The sequence below is a fragment of the Bos grunniens genome, chromosome 20 (assembly GCF_055505025.1).
Source record: "Bos grunniens cultivar Pamir isolate PY7600 chromosome 20, Bosgru_T2T1.0, whole genome shotgun sequence".
NCBI classification, from domain to species: Eukaryota; Metazoa; Chordata; class Mammalia; order Artiodactyla; family Bovidae; genus Bos; species Bos grunniens.
The window spans coordinates 43,086,417-43,103,273 of NC_141184.1; the positions used below are offsets into that span (position 1 = coordinate 43,086,417).

The following is a 16,857-nucleotide window of genomic DNA, read 5'->3' on the forward strand; positions in this document are numbered from 1 at the left end:
TGGGGAAACAATGGAAACAGTGGCTGACTTTATTTTGGGGGGCTCCAAAATCACTGCCAGTGGTGACTGCAGCCATGAATTTAAGAGATGCTTACTTCTTGGAAGAAAAGGTACGACCAACCTAGACAGCGTATTAAAAAGCAGAGACATTACTTTGCCAACAAAGGTCCTCCGTTTAGTCAAGGCTATAGTATTTCCAGTAGTCATGTACGGATGTGAGAGTTGGACTATAAAGAAAGCTGAGTGCCGAAGAATTGATGCTTTTGAACTGTGGTGTTGGAGAAGACTCTTGGGAGTCCCTTGGATGCAAGGAAATCCAACCAGTCCATCCTAAAGGAAATCAGTCCTGAATCTTCATTGGAAGAACTGATGCTGAAGCTGAAACTCCAGTACTTTGGCCACCTGATGTGAAGAACTGATTCATTGGAAAAGACCCTGATGCTGGGAAAGATTGAAGGTGGGAGGAGAAGGGGACGACAGAGGATGAGTTGGTTGGATGGCTTCACGGACTCAGTGGATACGAGTTTGAGTAAACTCCAGCAGTTGGTGATGGACAGGGAAGCCTGGAGTGCTGCAGTCCATGGGGTTGCAAAGAGTTGGACACGACTGAGCAACTATTCTGAATTGATACCTCTTAGGGACTTTCCTTGGAGAAGGCAATGGCACCCCACTCCAGTACTGCCTGGAAAATCCCATGGTCGGAGGAGCCTGGTAGGCTGCAGTCCATGGGGTCACGAAGAGTCGGACACAACTGAGCGACTTCACTTTCACTTTTCACTTTCATGCATTGGAGAAGGCAATGGCAACCCACTCCAGTGTTTTTGCCTGGAGAATCCCAGGGACGGGGGAGCCTGGTGGGCTGCCGTCTATGGGGTCACACAGAGTCAGACACGACTGAAGTGACTTAGCAGCTGCAGCAGCAGCAGCAGGGGCTTTCCTGGTAGCTCAGTTGTTAAAGAATCCACCTGCAATGCAGGAAAACCTGGTTAGACCCTGGCTAACCACTCCAGTATTCTTGGGTTTCCCTGATATCTGAGTTGGTAAAGAATCCACCTGCAATGCCAGAGACCTGAGTTTGATCCCTGAGTTGGGAAGATCTCCTGGAGAAGGGCATGAGAACCCACTATAGTATCCTTGCCTGGAGAATCCCCATGGAGAGAGGAGCCTGAGGGAGCTACTGCCCAGGGGGTCACAAAGAATTGCACACAACTGAGCAACTTTCACTTATACCTCTTGCCTTCAAACAATGGATATTCTACAAAGCTCAGTTTTGATGTTCATGAACAGATCCAATTTATGACTTTAATTAAACCTGCTGCACATTTCATTTTCAAACTTATGTATCCAATTCATTTTCTCTCTCCCCCTCCCCCTTCCCTCCCTCCCTCATGATTTAAACCAAAAGTGAGATCTGTTGTCTAGAAAAGAGTAAGGACATCTTGGTCCTGTTCAAACTTTTATCACCAGTAACATTTTTTTTTTTTTTACCTTTTTCTTCCTCTTGTCTTCTGAGGTCCTCTGTTGATCCTTAGACTTGACTTAGTTGTCCCTGGAATATCTGAGCCCTTCCCTTATGGGGGGAAAGTGGTTATCAAAGATGTAGACCTCACTTCCTAGAAAAGAAAGAGATATTTCCCATTTCCCATAGTCCCATAAACATCTCTCATATCTCACTGACTTTACTTTTTGTGTGTAACTGAGTATTTTTATTATACTTTTTATAAGTATATAGTTGAATTATATACTTTATATAACATATATACTTTATATACATAAACAGTTCAGTTCAGTTCAGTCCTATAAAAGTTATAATTGATGTACAATATTATATATTACAAGTAAACTATATAATGACTCAAAAATGTTAAAGGTTATGCTCCATTTGTGGGGCAGGGGTTGGGGGGTGCTTCCCAGGTGGTACAGTAGTGAAGAATCAGCCTGCCAGTGAAGAGACACAAGTTCGATCCCTGGGTGGGGAAGATCCCCTGGAAGAGGAAATGGCAACCCACTCTAGTATTCTTGCCTGGAAAATGCCATGGACAGAGGAGCCTGGTGGGCTATCATCCATGGGGTTGCAAAGAGTCAGACGTGACTGAGCGCACATACATATACTCCATTTATACTTAGTGCAAAATACTGGCTATATTCTCTGTGCACAATATGTCTTCAGAGCTTATTTTATATGTAGTAGTTTGTACCTCTTAATCCCCTACCCCAGTATTGCCCCTCCCCTGTCTCCTCTACCCGCTGGTAACTGCTAGCTTGTTCTCTATATCTGTAAGTCTGTTTCCTGTTTGCTTTATATTTTTAGATACCACATATAAATGACTTTAATTTGCCCCATCCTGTACTAATCACTGAGGATAGAAGGCGTACAAATTTATTAGTTTAAACAATTTAATCCCAATAGCTGAAAACAGGAAAGACTACTTTGAACATCATAAAGGTGGAATAAATGTCAGGGAAGACATGAACAAATGTCTACTACATTCAGGTCCAGTTTTCTAATTTTTATTGCCCTCAACTCCAAGTAGGATATTCCTCAAAATGGCATCTCAAGTACATTCCCTTTGTCTTTCATCCTAGTAACTCATTCTCTACTCATGTTTTGGGTCTTACTCACAATTGACCTTTAACCTTTCTGAATCACATTTTCTTCCCCCCTCAATATTCCTTTAATTTACTTTATTCTTCAATTATCTATGTTTATTTCAATCCAACTAGATTATACATACATTAGAAGCTCAGGATATGTTTAACATCTTTCGTATCTGCCTTCAGTATCAAATAGATTATTAAGCACATAATTTGCACTCAATAAACAATTGCAGGATAATCCCATTATCATCAAATAGACAACATTTTGAGGCAAAGAACAATGAAGTTGAAAATAGACTTGTGCCTTTAAAATCAGCCCACTCTCTTACTCACTGGCCAATTTTGCACAAGTTATTTAACCTACAAGCCTCATTATTACTATTGTTACTGAATCCAAGCTCATACTGTTCATCACATGACAGGCGTCAATCAAGAGATGAGGTGTTGGGGCAAGAAATAGCAACTTTATCCAGAAGGTCAGCAGAGTGAGAAGATGGTGAACTAGTGTAGTGTCCCAAAGAACCATTTTACCCGAGTTAGAATTCAAACTGCTTTTATACTAAAAGAGGAGAGGATGTGGCTGGTTATTGAAAACTTTCCGGTTCTGGAATCCTTTGTTCTTGCAGCTGTCCTAGGTCTGGTTACAGTGATCCTATAAAACTCCAGCAAGACAATTGTTATTTTGTTTTCTGAGACTGTTCATTATACCTTTAAAAGTTAAGCCTGGGAGGCAGTCCCTTGAAAATGGGCTGTCATTTATAAGTCAGTCTATAGGCAACATTCTTTTACAGAGGGACTGAGCCAACGTGAGTAAGCACAGGCAACAGAGCACAAAGGTTAGAGTTAGAGGGATAGATTCAATATAGACTCAGGTTTGCTCTTCTCTGTTACACACTCTATAAAATAAGCAAATTTCTATATGCTGTGCCTCACATTCAATTGTGGAATCAATTAGAATGAAGTGTTTTCAAAAGTAAAGACATTCATATAGAAATTCAGAGAAGAATCTGGCAACAGATTCTGAAGTTTTTAGGGAACACTTGCAAGAGGAGAGAATAGCTGAGATTTTAAGTGTGAATACCCTTAGAATGAGGAGCTGGAAAAAACAAGTGTTCCAGCTGGGGGAAGGGAGGAAGGCCAGAAGTTCAAAAAATAATATAACATTTTCCTTGAACCACAAGAAAAACAGCCTAACCTACACTCATTCCTGTCAAATGTGATTGGAAAAAAGGAGACTTTTGTCGTGACTCTTGACAGTTGGAAGTGTGGGATTTTCCAGTGTTTTAAGTGATTCTCAACTCTGACTCCATGAGATGTCAGGAGTTAAAAATCACAGAAAGGGAGGGAACAGTAAGAAACTATCTGGTTCTTACCACTTTAGTTAAGAGAATATCTTAACTTTCTAAATCAGACAAGAGACCAACTTACATATGACAAGCTTTCACAATCTCCTTTAAATGTAAATTCCTACTGTATCATTACATTCATCATAATACACATATAAATGATTTAGTGCCAAAATGGCACCAATGTCCAAAAGCCTTCATTCCGAAGAGTCAGACTGTCTGCCAAACAGAAGGCTACAGAAAGGCTGCCAGAGAGAAGTTCTTTGTGAAAACAGCTATAGTGCTGTGAGATAAGAGAAAATGCTACTGAGCCAAACGAATCTACTAGCCCACAAGCAGTAAAGTCAATCTACTGACACTGGGTTGTGGTGAAGGAGAAGACAGAGTTTATTGCAATGTGCTAGACAAGGAGCCTGGGGCAACTAATGTTCAAAAAGTCCAAGTTCCCCAGTGGGTTTTCAGGGAGGCATTTTTAAAGGCAAGGTGATCACAGGGTTTGTGATCAAATCAGCTCATGTGTGATCCTCTGATTGATTGATGGTGAAGTAGCAGGGCAGTATGACAGAAGTTAAGGTTATTAATCCTCAAACTCCTGTAGGTCTTGGGGCTACGTACTCATGATCATCAAGTGCTTAACTTCTTCTGTTTGATGGGATCTGTAAAGCAACTCAGGAAATGTGCATGAGATACTGTTATCTAAGTAGTCAGAAAGGAACTAGTAGATCAGAGGACATGGGGGCAGGGTCTGTTCCAGGAAGGCCCCATAGGGTCCTGCTCAGTTACAAAAGATAAACCCGCTGTTCTCTGCCACTAGTTCCTTGCATAGTGCTCCTAAAACCCTTGTATTTCCTTAAGTAATGAAAACACTGCTGCTGCTGCTAAGTCACTCAGTCATGTCCAACTCTGTACGACCCCATAGATGGCAGCCCACCAGGCTCCTCTGTCCCTGGGATTCTCCAAGCAAGAATACTGGAGTGGGTTGCCATTTCCTTCTCCGAAATGAAAACACTAGGAACATCTTTTCTTCTAATGAGGTGACCTTGGGGGCACTCTTTGATAGGGGCTTGTAACCCAAAGAACAAGTCATGACTAGAAGCTTGGAATTTTCAACCTCTCCCAACCCCCACTTCTCCAGAGAATGGAAAGAGGCTGAAAATGTAGTTAATAACTGATCATGCCCATTCCCTGGTGGCTCAGGCAGGAAAGAATCTGCCTGAAATGCTGGAGACTTGGGTTCGATCCCTGGGTCAGGAAGATCCCCTGGAGAAAGAATGGCTGGCAACTCACTCCAGTATTCTTGCCTGGAAAATCCCATGGCCAGAGGAGCCTGGCGGCTACAGTCCAGAAGGTCACAAAAGAATCATGAGGTCATGACTTAACAGCTAAACAACAACAATATACAGAAGCCACTATAAAAATCCCAATAGTGTAGGAGCTTCCAAGTGAGTGAACATCTCCACCTGCCAGGAGGGTAACACCCCCTCCCCCAAATCTGTGGGACAGAAGCTCCCACACAGCCCTCCCAGACTTTGCCCCATATATCTTTTCATCTGTATCCTTTATCATTTTCTTTAATAAACTGGTAAATGTAAGTATTTCCTTGTGTTCTGTAAGCTACTCTAGCAAATTAATCAAACCTCAGGAGAGTGTCTCGGGGAATCTTTGATTTGTAGAAGTTTTGGGCAACCTAGGGACCTTCTACTTGCAGTTAGATGATTACTTCAGTTAGAATCACTTAACTTAGTCTGAAGTAGAGTGGGAGCTATCTTGCGGGACTGAGCCCTTAATCTGTGGCATCTGACACTATCTCTAGTTTCAGGGTATTAGAATTTAGTTCAGTTGTAGGATACCCAACTGGTGTTACAGAAAATTGCTTAGTGAAGGGGGAAAAATGTCACACATTTGGTGACCTGAAGAGTCAGAAATGAGGTGTTCTGTGTGAGTAAAGTAGACACACTGGAGAGAAACACAGGAGGAAACCTGAGTCTCGCTAACAACAAGCCTCAGCTCTACACCTGATTCTTTCCATGGCTATAGCTTCTCATTGTTGGCGTGTGGTTAATGTAAGCGTGATATTCCTGAGAGAAATAGAAAATACCCAACAGGATTATTACCTAACAATAAGGACAAACAGGAAAACAGATGGAGGTCATGAGTTATGTTTCAAATCCCTGGCCATTTGACTCTAGCAAACAAATGTAAACAATGTAAAAATAACATCTACAGGACACCAGTATACTTTCTCTAGTATTTGAGCCATCTAATTTTAGGAAGGAATTCTTAGGAATTATACTGATAAGTTTAAAATTTAATAATCACATAATATTAATTTTCCTAAATAATCAGCTGAAATCTTTCTTAAATAATGCTATTTAAATTCTTGAACTCAATGATACATCTTTATAAATTTCAACTTTCTAAATATCATATAAGGAATAGATAATATCCTTATAAATAATAAATATAATGTGCTTACTTAATTCATATTTATTGACTTATTCATCTCACTATTCATGTGCATTATTTCAGAAAAAAATTAATTATAATAGAGCATTATATTTCCTCAGTATTTACCTTTAAATATAAGACACTTAAAGGTGTTTCTCAAATGAAAAGATTTTTATTGCTGGTAGGAGTACAGAGAAAGAAAACCACATTCACTGTTGAGTGTATAACAGCCCAATGCTTACCCCTATATATTTATTAATGATGATTTAATTATATTTAAAATTTTCAACTAGAAATCCCAGTGTCAGGATTTTGTATTTATAGATAGATCCACAAATTGTATCAAAATATATGGTCAATGATGTCATTTCAGCTGCTTTGTATTTGTAAATAAACAGCAACAACAAAACACCAAGAACAAAAAGAGCAAAATCTGTTTTGTCTGCAGGAGATTATCGCGTTTGGGGATACTCAGTTACCAAAATGGGAAACAAAAATGATTGCTAATAGTTAAAGCTCTTCAAAGTGCATAGTCAAACGTAAAATTCAAGGTGCAAAACATGATGTTTTATATGATCTCCTTTTTGTATGAAACAACAAAAAGAATATATGAGAAGATACACCTCAATTTTCTTTTTCCTTCTCTTTGAAAAAACTGGAAGAACTCAGAAAAAAAAAAAAAGCTTAATGATAACTGCCTTTGGGAGGTGGAATGAGAGAAAATAGGGGGGGAAATTTTTATTTTTTAATCCTGTAACTTTCCATACTGCTTAGTTATCTATCTTTGTGTGTCTATAGTTTTTACTGTTGTTTCTAATTGCTTTTAATACCACTGGTGTTATGTGTAAAGTGAGATTAGAGGCTAATCTAATCTTTTCCTTTCTAGACTATTATGTGCTTTTTAAAAAAGAATCATAAGTCATAGGTACATGTTTTAACAAAGAAAATTGGAAGTCTGGCTGCTGAGGGCCTTAATCATGGCTGTGAGTGTGGGGACTTTGCAGGAGAGGAAGATGTATGTAATGTTTCAAAATTATTTAACTGCAGAACTTTTTTAAAAAAGAATATCCTCAGAGACCAATATTTCCCACAAGAAATGTTAGAAAATTCTGACTTCACCTATCAATAAAATATGCATTGAGTGTGTTCCTTCTTGTTTTTGTTAATTATAGAGATGATAAAATGTAGTTGACTTAAGTCCTATAAGTCCTTTTACCTTGATTCATATTTTATAGCAACTAAATTTATAATATCGTAGTTTAGACCAGAAGTCAGCTTTTTTGGAAGAAACCAGATAGCAAATATTTCAGGCTTTGTGAGCCATATGTCTCTGTTGCAGCTACTCAGCTCTGAAGATACAGAAGGAAGCGACCATGGACAATGTATAAACAACTGGACATGCCTATAGCTCAGTAACATTTTAACTATAAGACATATAGTAGTCTGGATTTGGCTCATGGGTCATAAATTGCCAATCCCTGATTAACATTATTTTTCATGCACATTATTTAAAATAAGAATCAAAGAGTTCTGTAAGTAGTAAGTTGTATTTTTGGATCCAACACTCCATAATTGGCTAGGCAGTTCTATTTAGCCAAGGGTAATTCTCCTGGATTGCTGACAGCTGAGGGCTGACTGCCTGCAGCATTCCCAGCAATTTTAGAGAAAAATTCCTTTAGTCCAAAAAGGGGATTTGGGGACACACAGTTTTCACTATGATCCTCATTTTAACATATCCAAATCTGATTGCTATCAATATATATTTATTTATTTGTTCAATGCTAGAATACACCAAAAATATTTTCAAAACTGCCAACCTATCTCAGTGAAGGTTTGCAGGAGGAAAACTGGTAACTAGAGTTCAACATTGCTTTAGCTGTTTTTCTCATCTTAAGGTATGTAATTCAATCACTATGTTCAGAGGTTACTAGTGTTCTTTTTTTCTTCCCTTCAGTGTGCTTGTTGTATTTATCTGAAATACACTTAGATTGGATTGTTTCTGTTTGTATTTCATTTTAGGATTTCTTCTTCAGCCTCTGTTAATTTTATTCATTTGTTCACTCCTTCACTCTGGTTTGGGAAACATAACATGATTCCACAAGTCAAACTTATACAAAACATACACTCAGAGAACTATCAATGCTCTCCACATCCCTTTCCCTCATTCATAACCCTTAATTCTCCCACTGTGATCCCACCCTTTCACTGTAAGTAACCAGTCTCACACTAACAAATACTGTTGCAATTCAGTTTAAGCAAACAAGTTTTTCTTTTTTTGGAGCTGTATCTTCAGTTAATTCATAAAGGCAGGATTGCTAAGTGTTTTATATTATTACATTTTAAAATATTGAACCCTTGAATTCCTGAAGTAAATTCCATTTATGTATAATGCATTATTTCATTATAATAGATTCTGTTCACCAATATTTTATTTCATATTTTTGCAATAACATTTATAAGTGTAATTAGACAGTAATTTTATATTGTTGTACTGACCTCATCAGGTATAGGCATCATTGTTACACTTTCAACTAAAAAAGAATTAAGAAATTTCACAAAGCATTGGGAAAATTTTATTTTTAAAGGTTTTGTAGAATTTTCCTGTAAAAATATCTGACATTGGTGCTTTTCTGTAGAGTATTTCCTAGAAATTTTCTCTATCTCTTCTACAGAACTTGTTATGTCTTCTAGAAACAGTATCTTTTTAATCTAGGCTTTTACATTATTTATAGGAAATGTTAGCGGTTTCATATGCTTAAAATTTATTCTCAATATCTTATTTTACTCACTGTCATGTATCACATTTTCTGTTTTGTTCCATTTTTCTTCCATTTTTGGCGTTTCTTTCCATTTTTCTAATTAAATCTGTTAGCTGTTTATTCTTTTCAAAAAAACAAGAATTTGAGTTATAAATTAGATACAATGTTTTTATATTCCTACCTCATTTAATTTCCATTTTTATATTTATTAGTTCCTTGTGCGTGTTTGATATGTATGTGTTGCTTTATTTGGTGTTCTTTTATTAGATTTTTGAGTTGGGGATTTATTAATTTTCATTTTTTCATTTTTATTAATACAAATGTTTAAGGTTATATATACATTTTTCATTGATTTTTCATAAATTCTGAGATATAGTAATTATTTAACATTTTATTTTAAGATAATTGTAGATTTACATGCACTTTATAAAAGTGATACAGAGATCCAGCGTATCCTTCGTTCACCTTCCCCCAGTGATAACAATTTGCATATCTATCAGCCTTGTTAACTTCACCAGTTTTCATGTGTTTGTGTGTATTTAATTCTATGCAATTTTATCACTTGTATAGATTTGTGTAACTACCCATCACAATCAAGATACTGAGCAGTTTTATTACAAAGACCCCTTGTGTTGCCAGTCTGACCTTAACATCAAATAAATCTGGTCCTCATTTCTATAATTTTGTAATTTCAAGAATCCTGTATAAATGGAAGGAAACAGTATATAGTCTTTTCAGATTGGTTTCACTTTAAAATCCTTCCAAGTGGTGTACATCTATAGCTCATTCCTTTTTATTATTGCAGAGTAGTAGTCCATGACGACTACTACTACTACTACTACTACTACTACTACTACATACACTACAAAGTGTATGTAGGACACTTTGTTTCACCATTTGCCTATGGTTCAGTTCAGTTCAGTCACTAAGTCATGTCCAACTCTTTGCGACCCCATGGACTGCAGCACACCAGGATTCCCTGTCCATCACCAACTCCCTGAGTTTACTCAAACCCACGTCCGTTGAGTCGTTGATGCCATCCAACAATCTCATCCTCTGTCGTCCCCTTCTCTTCCTGCCCTCAATCTTTCCCAGCATCAGGGTCTTTTCCAATGAGTCATTTCTTCGCATCAGGTGGCCAAAGTATTGGAGTTTCATCTTCAGCATCAGTCCTTCCAATGAATATTCAGGACTGATTTCCTTTAGGAATGACTGGTTGGATTTCCTTGCAGTCCAAGGGACTCTCAAGAGTCTTCTCCAACACCACAGTTCAAAAGCATCTATTATTTAGCACTCAGCTTTCTTTATAGTCCAACTTCCACATGCATACATGACTACTAGAAGAACCATAGCTTTGGCTAGACAGACTTTTGTTGGCAAAGTAATGTCTCTGCTTTTTAATATGCTTTCTAGGTTGGTCATAGCTTTCCTTCCAAGGAGCAAGCATTTCATGGCTGCAGTCACCATCTGCAGTGATTTTGGAGCCCCCCAAAATAGTCTCTCACTATTTCCATTATTTCCCCATCTATTTGCCATGAAGGGATGGGACCGGATGCCATGATCTTAGGATCATGATTGTAGGATGCCACCTATGGTAAGACATCTGAATTGTTTCCAAGGTTTAGCTGTTATGAATAAAACTTCTCACAAACATTCATGTACAGGATTTTGCATGGACATACATTTTTGTTCCCCTTGAAATCATGTCCAAGAGTTTAATTATTAGGTTGTACAGTAAACAAGTTTAGTTTTATGAAAAACCTGCCATATTTTTGTCCAGAGTGATTGTATCATTTTACATTCCCATTAGCAATATATGAGTGGTCTGGTTTCTCAACATCCTCATTAGCATTTGGTGTTATAACTACTTTTTTATTTTAGCCATTCTGATACATGTTTGGAGAAGGCGATGGCACCCCACTCCAGTACTCTTGCCTGGAAAATCCCACGGATGGAGGAGCCTGGTGGGCTGCAGTCCATGGGGTCGCGAAGAGTCGGGCACGACTGAGCAACTTCGTTTTCACTTTTCACTTTCATGCATTGGAGAAGGAAATGGCAACCCACTCCATACACATGTATAGGACTACCTCAATTTGGTTTGAATTTGCATTTTCCTACTGGTAAATAATGTTGTACCTCTTTTCACATGCTTATTTGCCATCTGTATATCCTCTTCAGTGAAATGTCTTCTCATGTCTTTCACCAATTTTCTAATTGGATATTTTTATTATTTTAGAGTTGAATTTGAGAGTTTTGTTTTACATATTCTAGCTACAAGTTCTTTTTCACATATGCAGTTTGCAAATATTTTCTCCCAACTGCTAGCTTGTCATTTCATCCTCTTCACAGGATAGAGCTAAGGTATTGTAGAGCAAAGATTTATAACATTGATGAGATCCATTTTATCGGTTTTTACTCCTATGCTTCTTGTATCAAATCTAAGAATTTTTCACCTAGTCCTTTATCTTGAAGATTTTCTTCTATGTTTTTTTCTAAAATCTGATAGAGTTGTACTTTACACTTAAGTTCATAATCAATTTTGGTTAACTTTTGTAAAAGATATGAGATTTAGATTAAGGTTTATTTTTTCTGCTATGCCCAGTTGCTCCAGCATTGTTTGTTGAAAAGTCTATCCTTCCACCATTGCATTGCTATTACATCTTTGCCCAAACTATGTTTGCAAAAATATAGCTGTTCTTATACCAACACCACACAGTCCTGATTCCTATAGCTGTATTAAAAAGCTTTAATATCAGGTCAACTCATTCCTCCCACTTTATTCTTTTTTTTTTTCTAAAGTATTTTCACTATTCTAGGTCCAGTGATTTTCCCTCTAAATTTTAGGACATGCTTATCTATGTCTACAAAAGAAACTTGCTGGAATTTTTTTTTTTTTAAATAGACATTACATTATAACTATAGGTCAGTTTGGGGAGAACTGACTTTTTTGTTATACTGAAAGTGAGAAGTGAAAGTGTTAAGTTGTTCAGTCATATCCAACTCTTTACGGCTCCACGGACTGTAGCTCACCAGGCTCCTCTGTCCATAGAGTTCTCCAAGTAAGAATATTGGAGTGGTAGCCATTCCCTTCTCCAGGGGATCTTCCATACTCAGAGAAGCAACCCAGGTCTCTTGCATTGCAGGCAGATAGCTTCAGTAAATAAACATAGTTTGCCCCTTCATTTATTTAGATTTTTTATATTTCTTCATCAATATTTTGTAATTTTAACCATACATGCATTTTATATTTTTGCACATTTATTACTTAAGAATTTCATTTTCTCTGGAGCAACTGTGATATTGTGTTTTTTGGTTTGATTTCATTCTTAGTACATGAATTAATTTTTGTCTGTTAACCCTGTATCCTGTAACCCATGTTCACTTCTTTAGTTTGAGAAATTTCTTTTTCTGTGTGCTGTTCTATGCTATGTTGTTTTTGTCATGTCTGACTCTTTGGAACCCTATGGACTGTAGCCTGCCAGGCTGCTCTGTCCATGGGTTTCTCTAATTAAGAATAATGGAGTGGGTTTTCATTTCCTTCTCTAGGGGATCTTCCCCACCCAGGGATCAAACTCACATCTCTTATATCTCCTTCATTGGCAGGTGTGTTCTTTACTACTAGCACCACCTGGGAAGCCTCTTGTAATATTTTACATAATAATTGCAACAGTAAATATAAACCATTTACTTCTTTCTTTCCATCTGTAAACATTTTTATTATTTTTCTTACCTTATTGCACTGGCTATAGTTTTTATCATTATTTTTTGAAGTTCTTTCATTTTAAATTGTGTTTTCTCTTCGACAGATATGTAAATTGTCTTTTATGTATTTTTCATCCTTTGACATCTTGGAGACTTACTAACTCAGGAGAGACTGCCCTCTCAAGGCAACCTAATTCCTACAGATGGTAAACAACTTACCTGGAACACGTCTTTCTTATGAAAATCAAACAATTCAAAGCCCACACTCCCAACTACTTCCTTTATCAGGTTTTCACAATCTGGGCCACTGTCTTCCGGTCCTAAATGCCCCAAAGCCTGGTATCAGACAACTAGAGACAAGCCCTTTGCTCTAGAGTCTGCTAAAATTCTTTGCACTAGTCAATGCATAGACAACATATTAAAAAGCAGAGACAATACTTTGCCTACCAAGGTCTGTTGTATCATCAAACTTGTGGTTTTTCCAGTAGTTATGACGGATGTGAGAGTTAGAACATAAAGAAGAATGAATGCCAAAGGATCGATGCTTTTGAACTGTGGGGTTGGAGAAGATTCTTGAGAGTCCCTTGGACTGCAAGGAGATCAAACCAGTCAATCCTAAAGGAAATCACTCCTGAATATTCATTAGAATGACTGATGCTGAAGCTCAAATCTCCAGTACTTTGGCCACCTGATGCACAGAGCCAACTCATTGGAAAAGACCCTGATGCTGGGAAAGATTGAGGGCAGAAGGAGAAGGGGATGACAGAGGATGAGCTGGTTGGATAGCATCACTGACTCAATGGATATGAATTTGAGCAAACTCCAGGAGATAGTGAAGGACAGGGAAGCCTGATGCTGCAGTCCATGAGGTCACAAAAAATTGGACATGACTGAGCAACTGAACAATAACAGCAAGCCAATCCAAAACCTGTTTATCCTGGAACAGCCTTGCCTGTTCCTTCCAGCAGAAACCACAATTAAAGTTCTTGCCCATATATATATATATATATATATATATTAATTTTATATACATAATACTTATATAATATATATATTTATATTATATATATATATATTTTTTTTTACACTGTCTGCTTTCTGACCAGCCCTGGTGCTTCTCTGTGGACCCCTAAAGCAAGGTATGCCCCTTTTTCTTGGGATCTGTGAGTATAACAAACTATCTTTTCAATGGCAATTATCTCCCAATCTGTTGATGTTGTTATACCTAAATAATAATAAAACCCATATTTTAAAATAATCAAACAGTTGTTTAATAGAAGTCTTTTATTTCTGGTGGAAAGACTCTTGATTTTTGTGCCTTGTAACTGACTTCTAGATTTATTGCATTGTTAAAAAATCAGTCTATTCTGTTTAATCAGTGTGTAGAAAACAGACTCTAACTATAAGGTCTACCTAGTTAATTTCATTATACAAATCTTTTATATACTTAACTGTTTGTTCTCTTTGTAGCCCCATGGACTGTAGCCCACCAGGCACCTCTGTCCATGGGAATTCTCTAGGCAAAAATACTGGAGTGAGCTGCCATGCCCTCCTCTAGGGGATCTTCCCAACCCAGGTCTTCTGCATTGCAAGGAGATTCTTTACCATCTGAGTCACCAGAGAAGATTTTAATCTTAGAGAAGTATGTAAAAACTCTCTTATTTTTAAAAGTATGTTTCTATCAGTGTCTTCCTTACGTTGTGTGTAATGCCCACTTTGTATAGTTATTTGGTACATAGATATTCATAATGATTACATTTTCAATTTAAATTTTGGCTTTGAGATAAGATGTAACTTTTTTTCCATGTTTAATACATGTTGACTAAAGTTCTTCTTGTCTGATATCAGAATTGCAACCCATGCTTTCTTACTGTTTCCATTTGCCTGGTATACCTTTGTCCATCCTTTTGGGGTTTTTTTGTTTGTTTTTTTTGTTTTTAACCTTCATAAATCTTTTGTTTGGGTGTGCTCTTGAATGCATTACAGAGTTCAATCCCACTTTGTCGGTTAAGCTGAAAATCTTTTTCTTTCAATAGATGAGATACACCCATGCATATTTTTTTTTAAGTCTAATATGTTTAGTCTCTTATCTGCCCAACTGTTCATGTTACAATTACTATGTCTATTGTATTTACTTTCTCTAAGAGATATGATTTCTTTACATGTTTATTTTTAAAAATAAATAATTGTATTCTTGTCCTAATGGTTATCCTTATACCTTTTCAAGAGTCCCTTTATTCTAGTTTTCTTATTTAATTTATCCTATCTCATTAGTTTGTAATGGTACCCTTTAACTACACGTATTGTCTGTACAACAGTTAATGGATTTCTTGTTACTCTTTTTCTCACCCCCTTCTCCCACTCTATTATTTCTATCATCATAAGATATGCTGTTAAGTTATTCTTTAATGCTCCATTCCACAGTTTTTTCAGTCTTAGATCATCAGTTTAAAATATTAAATGCTCACTATTTGTTCTTTTGCTGCAGTTTCCTCTTGGTTGAATAAAGTTTCTGCTCCCTTAGATTGCTTAAAAAGTAATCCCTAGTATCTTGAACGCTTCACATTTTTCATCTGTAGCTTTAACACTTGAAAGATAGTTAAATAGGTTAAAAAAAAAGTCCTTATTCATAAGTTTTTTTCTTGAGTAGTCTGAAAATATTGCTAATTGTTTCCTTTCTTTATAATTGCTTTTGAGGAAACTAGTGACAGTCTAATTTTGATTTGTTTGGTTAGGCCTGGAGGCCGTGATAATTTCTTTATTTTTAAAGTTCAGTAGTTTACTGAAATATGCCTACGGCTTGCTTATTCTAGATCAGTTTTCACAGATAATTGGGAAGCTCTGCAGATTTATATTTTATTTCAGTAAAGTGTTCTTATCCAATAAATATAGGATATTAATATTATTCCAGCGTTTTTCCTTCTTATGTAGATTTTCTTTGCTTGTCTATTTTAACCATTGCCGCTCTGATGAATTTTACTCCTTACTTTAATTTTTATTCTCTTTGCTGTTTTCCTAGTTTTATTTCTGAGGTATCTTGTAATTTAGTCTTATATTATTTTCCTCTCTTTTCTATTTCCTTTTTTCAGATCAATCATCAGTTTATCTCTTTATAGGTTTGGTACAGTTCTCTTCTTTTTAAAATTTCTAATTCACTATTATTGGGATTTTGTTATATTAAAAAATGTTTGGGAATATTTTATTTCAGAATATTGTCTAGTTTCCTTCTGTGATGTGTGTGTGTGTGTACATACATGTGTGTGTATTTCATTAGCTATAACAGTTTAATTCTCATTTGTGGTCTTATCACTTCATGGCAAATAGATGGGGAAACAGTGGCTGACTTTATTTTGGGGGGCTCCAAAATCACTGCAGATGGTGATTGCAGCCATGAAATTAAAAGATGCTTACTCCTTAGAAGGAAAGTTATGACCAACCTAGACAGCATATTAAAAAGCAGAGACATTACTTTGTCAACAAAAGTCTGTCTAGTCAAGGCTATGGTTTTTCCAGTAGTAATGTATGGATGTGTGAGTTGGACTATAAAGGAAGCTGAGCACCAAAGAATTGATGCTTTTGAACTGTGGTGTTGGAGAAGACTCTTGAGAGTCCCTTGGACTGCAAGGAGATCCAACCAGTCCATCCTAAAGGAGATCAGGCCTGGGTATTCATTGGAAGGACTGATGTTGAAGCTGAAACTCCAATACTTGGCTACCTGATGTGAAGAGCTCTCATTTGAAAAGACCCTGATGCTGGGAAAGATTGAGGGCAGGAGAAGAAGGGGATGACAGAGGATGAGATGGCTGGATGGCATCACTGACTCAAAGGACATGGGTTTGGGTGGACTCCAGGTGTTGGTGATGGACAGAGGGCCTGGCATGCTGCGGTTCATGGGGTCACAAGGAATCAGACATGACTGAGCGACTGAACTGAACTGAACTGTGGTCTTATAATAGCTTTGTGAAGATCAAAAAATTCATTTGCACTGCATTTTATGAGCAAAG

At 37.0% G+C, this 16,857-nt stretch overlaps 1 protein-coding gene across 5 annotated transcripts in view; it reads right to left on the reverse strand.

Annotated features, from left to right (window-relative positions):
* Positions 1-1,474: 1,474 nt before the first annotated feature.
* The window catches only part of EMB (embigin), a 167,325-nt gene continuing 151,942 nt past the window's right edge, over positions 1,475-16,857 (reverse strand). For all 5 annotated transcript variants that reach the window (XM_086362557.1, XM_086362561.1, XM_086362560.1 and 2 more), the window contains one exon: positions 1,475-1,613. In XM_086362557.1, coding sequence (XP_086218683.1) covers positions 1,572-1,613 — 42 coding nt within the window. In that variant the 3' untranslated portion in view covers positions 1,475-1,571. The remainder of the gene's footprint in view (positions 1,614-16,857) is intronic.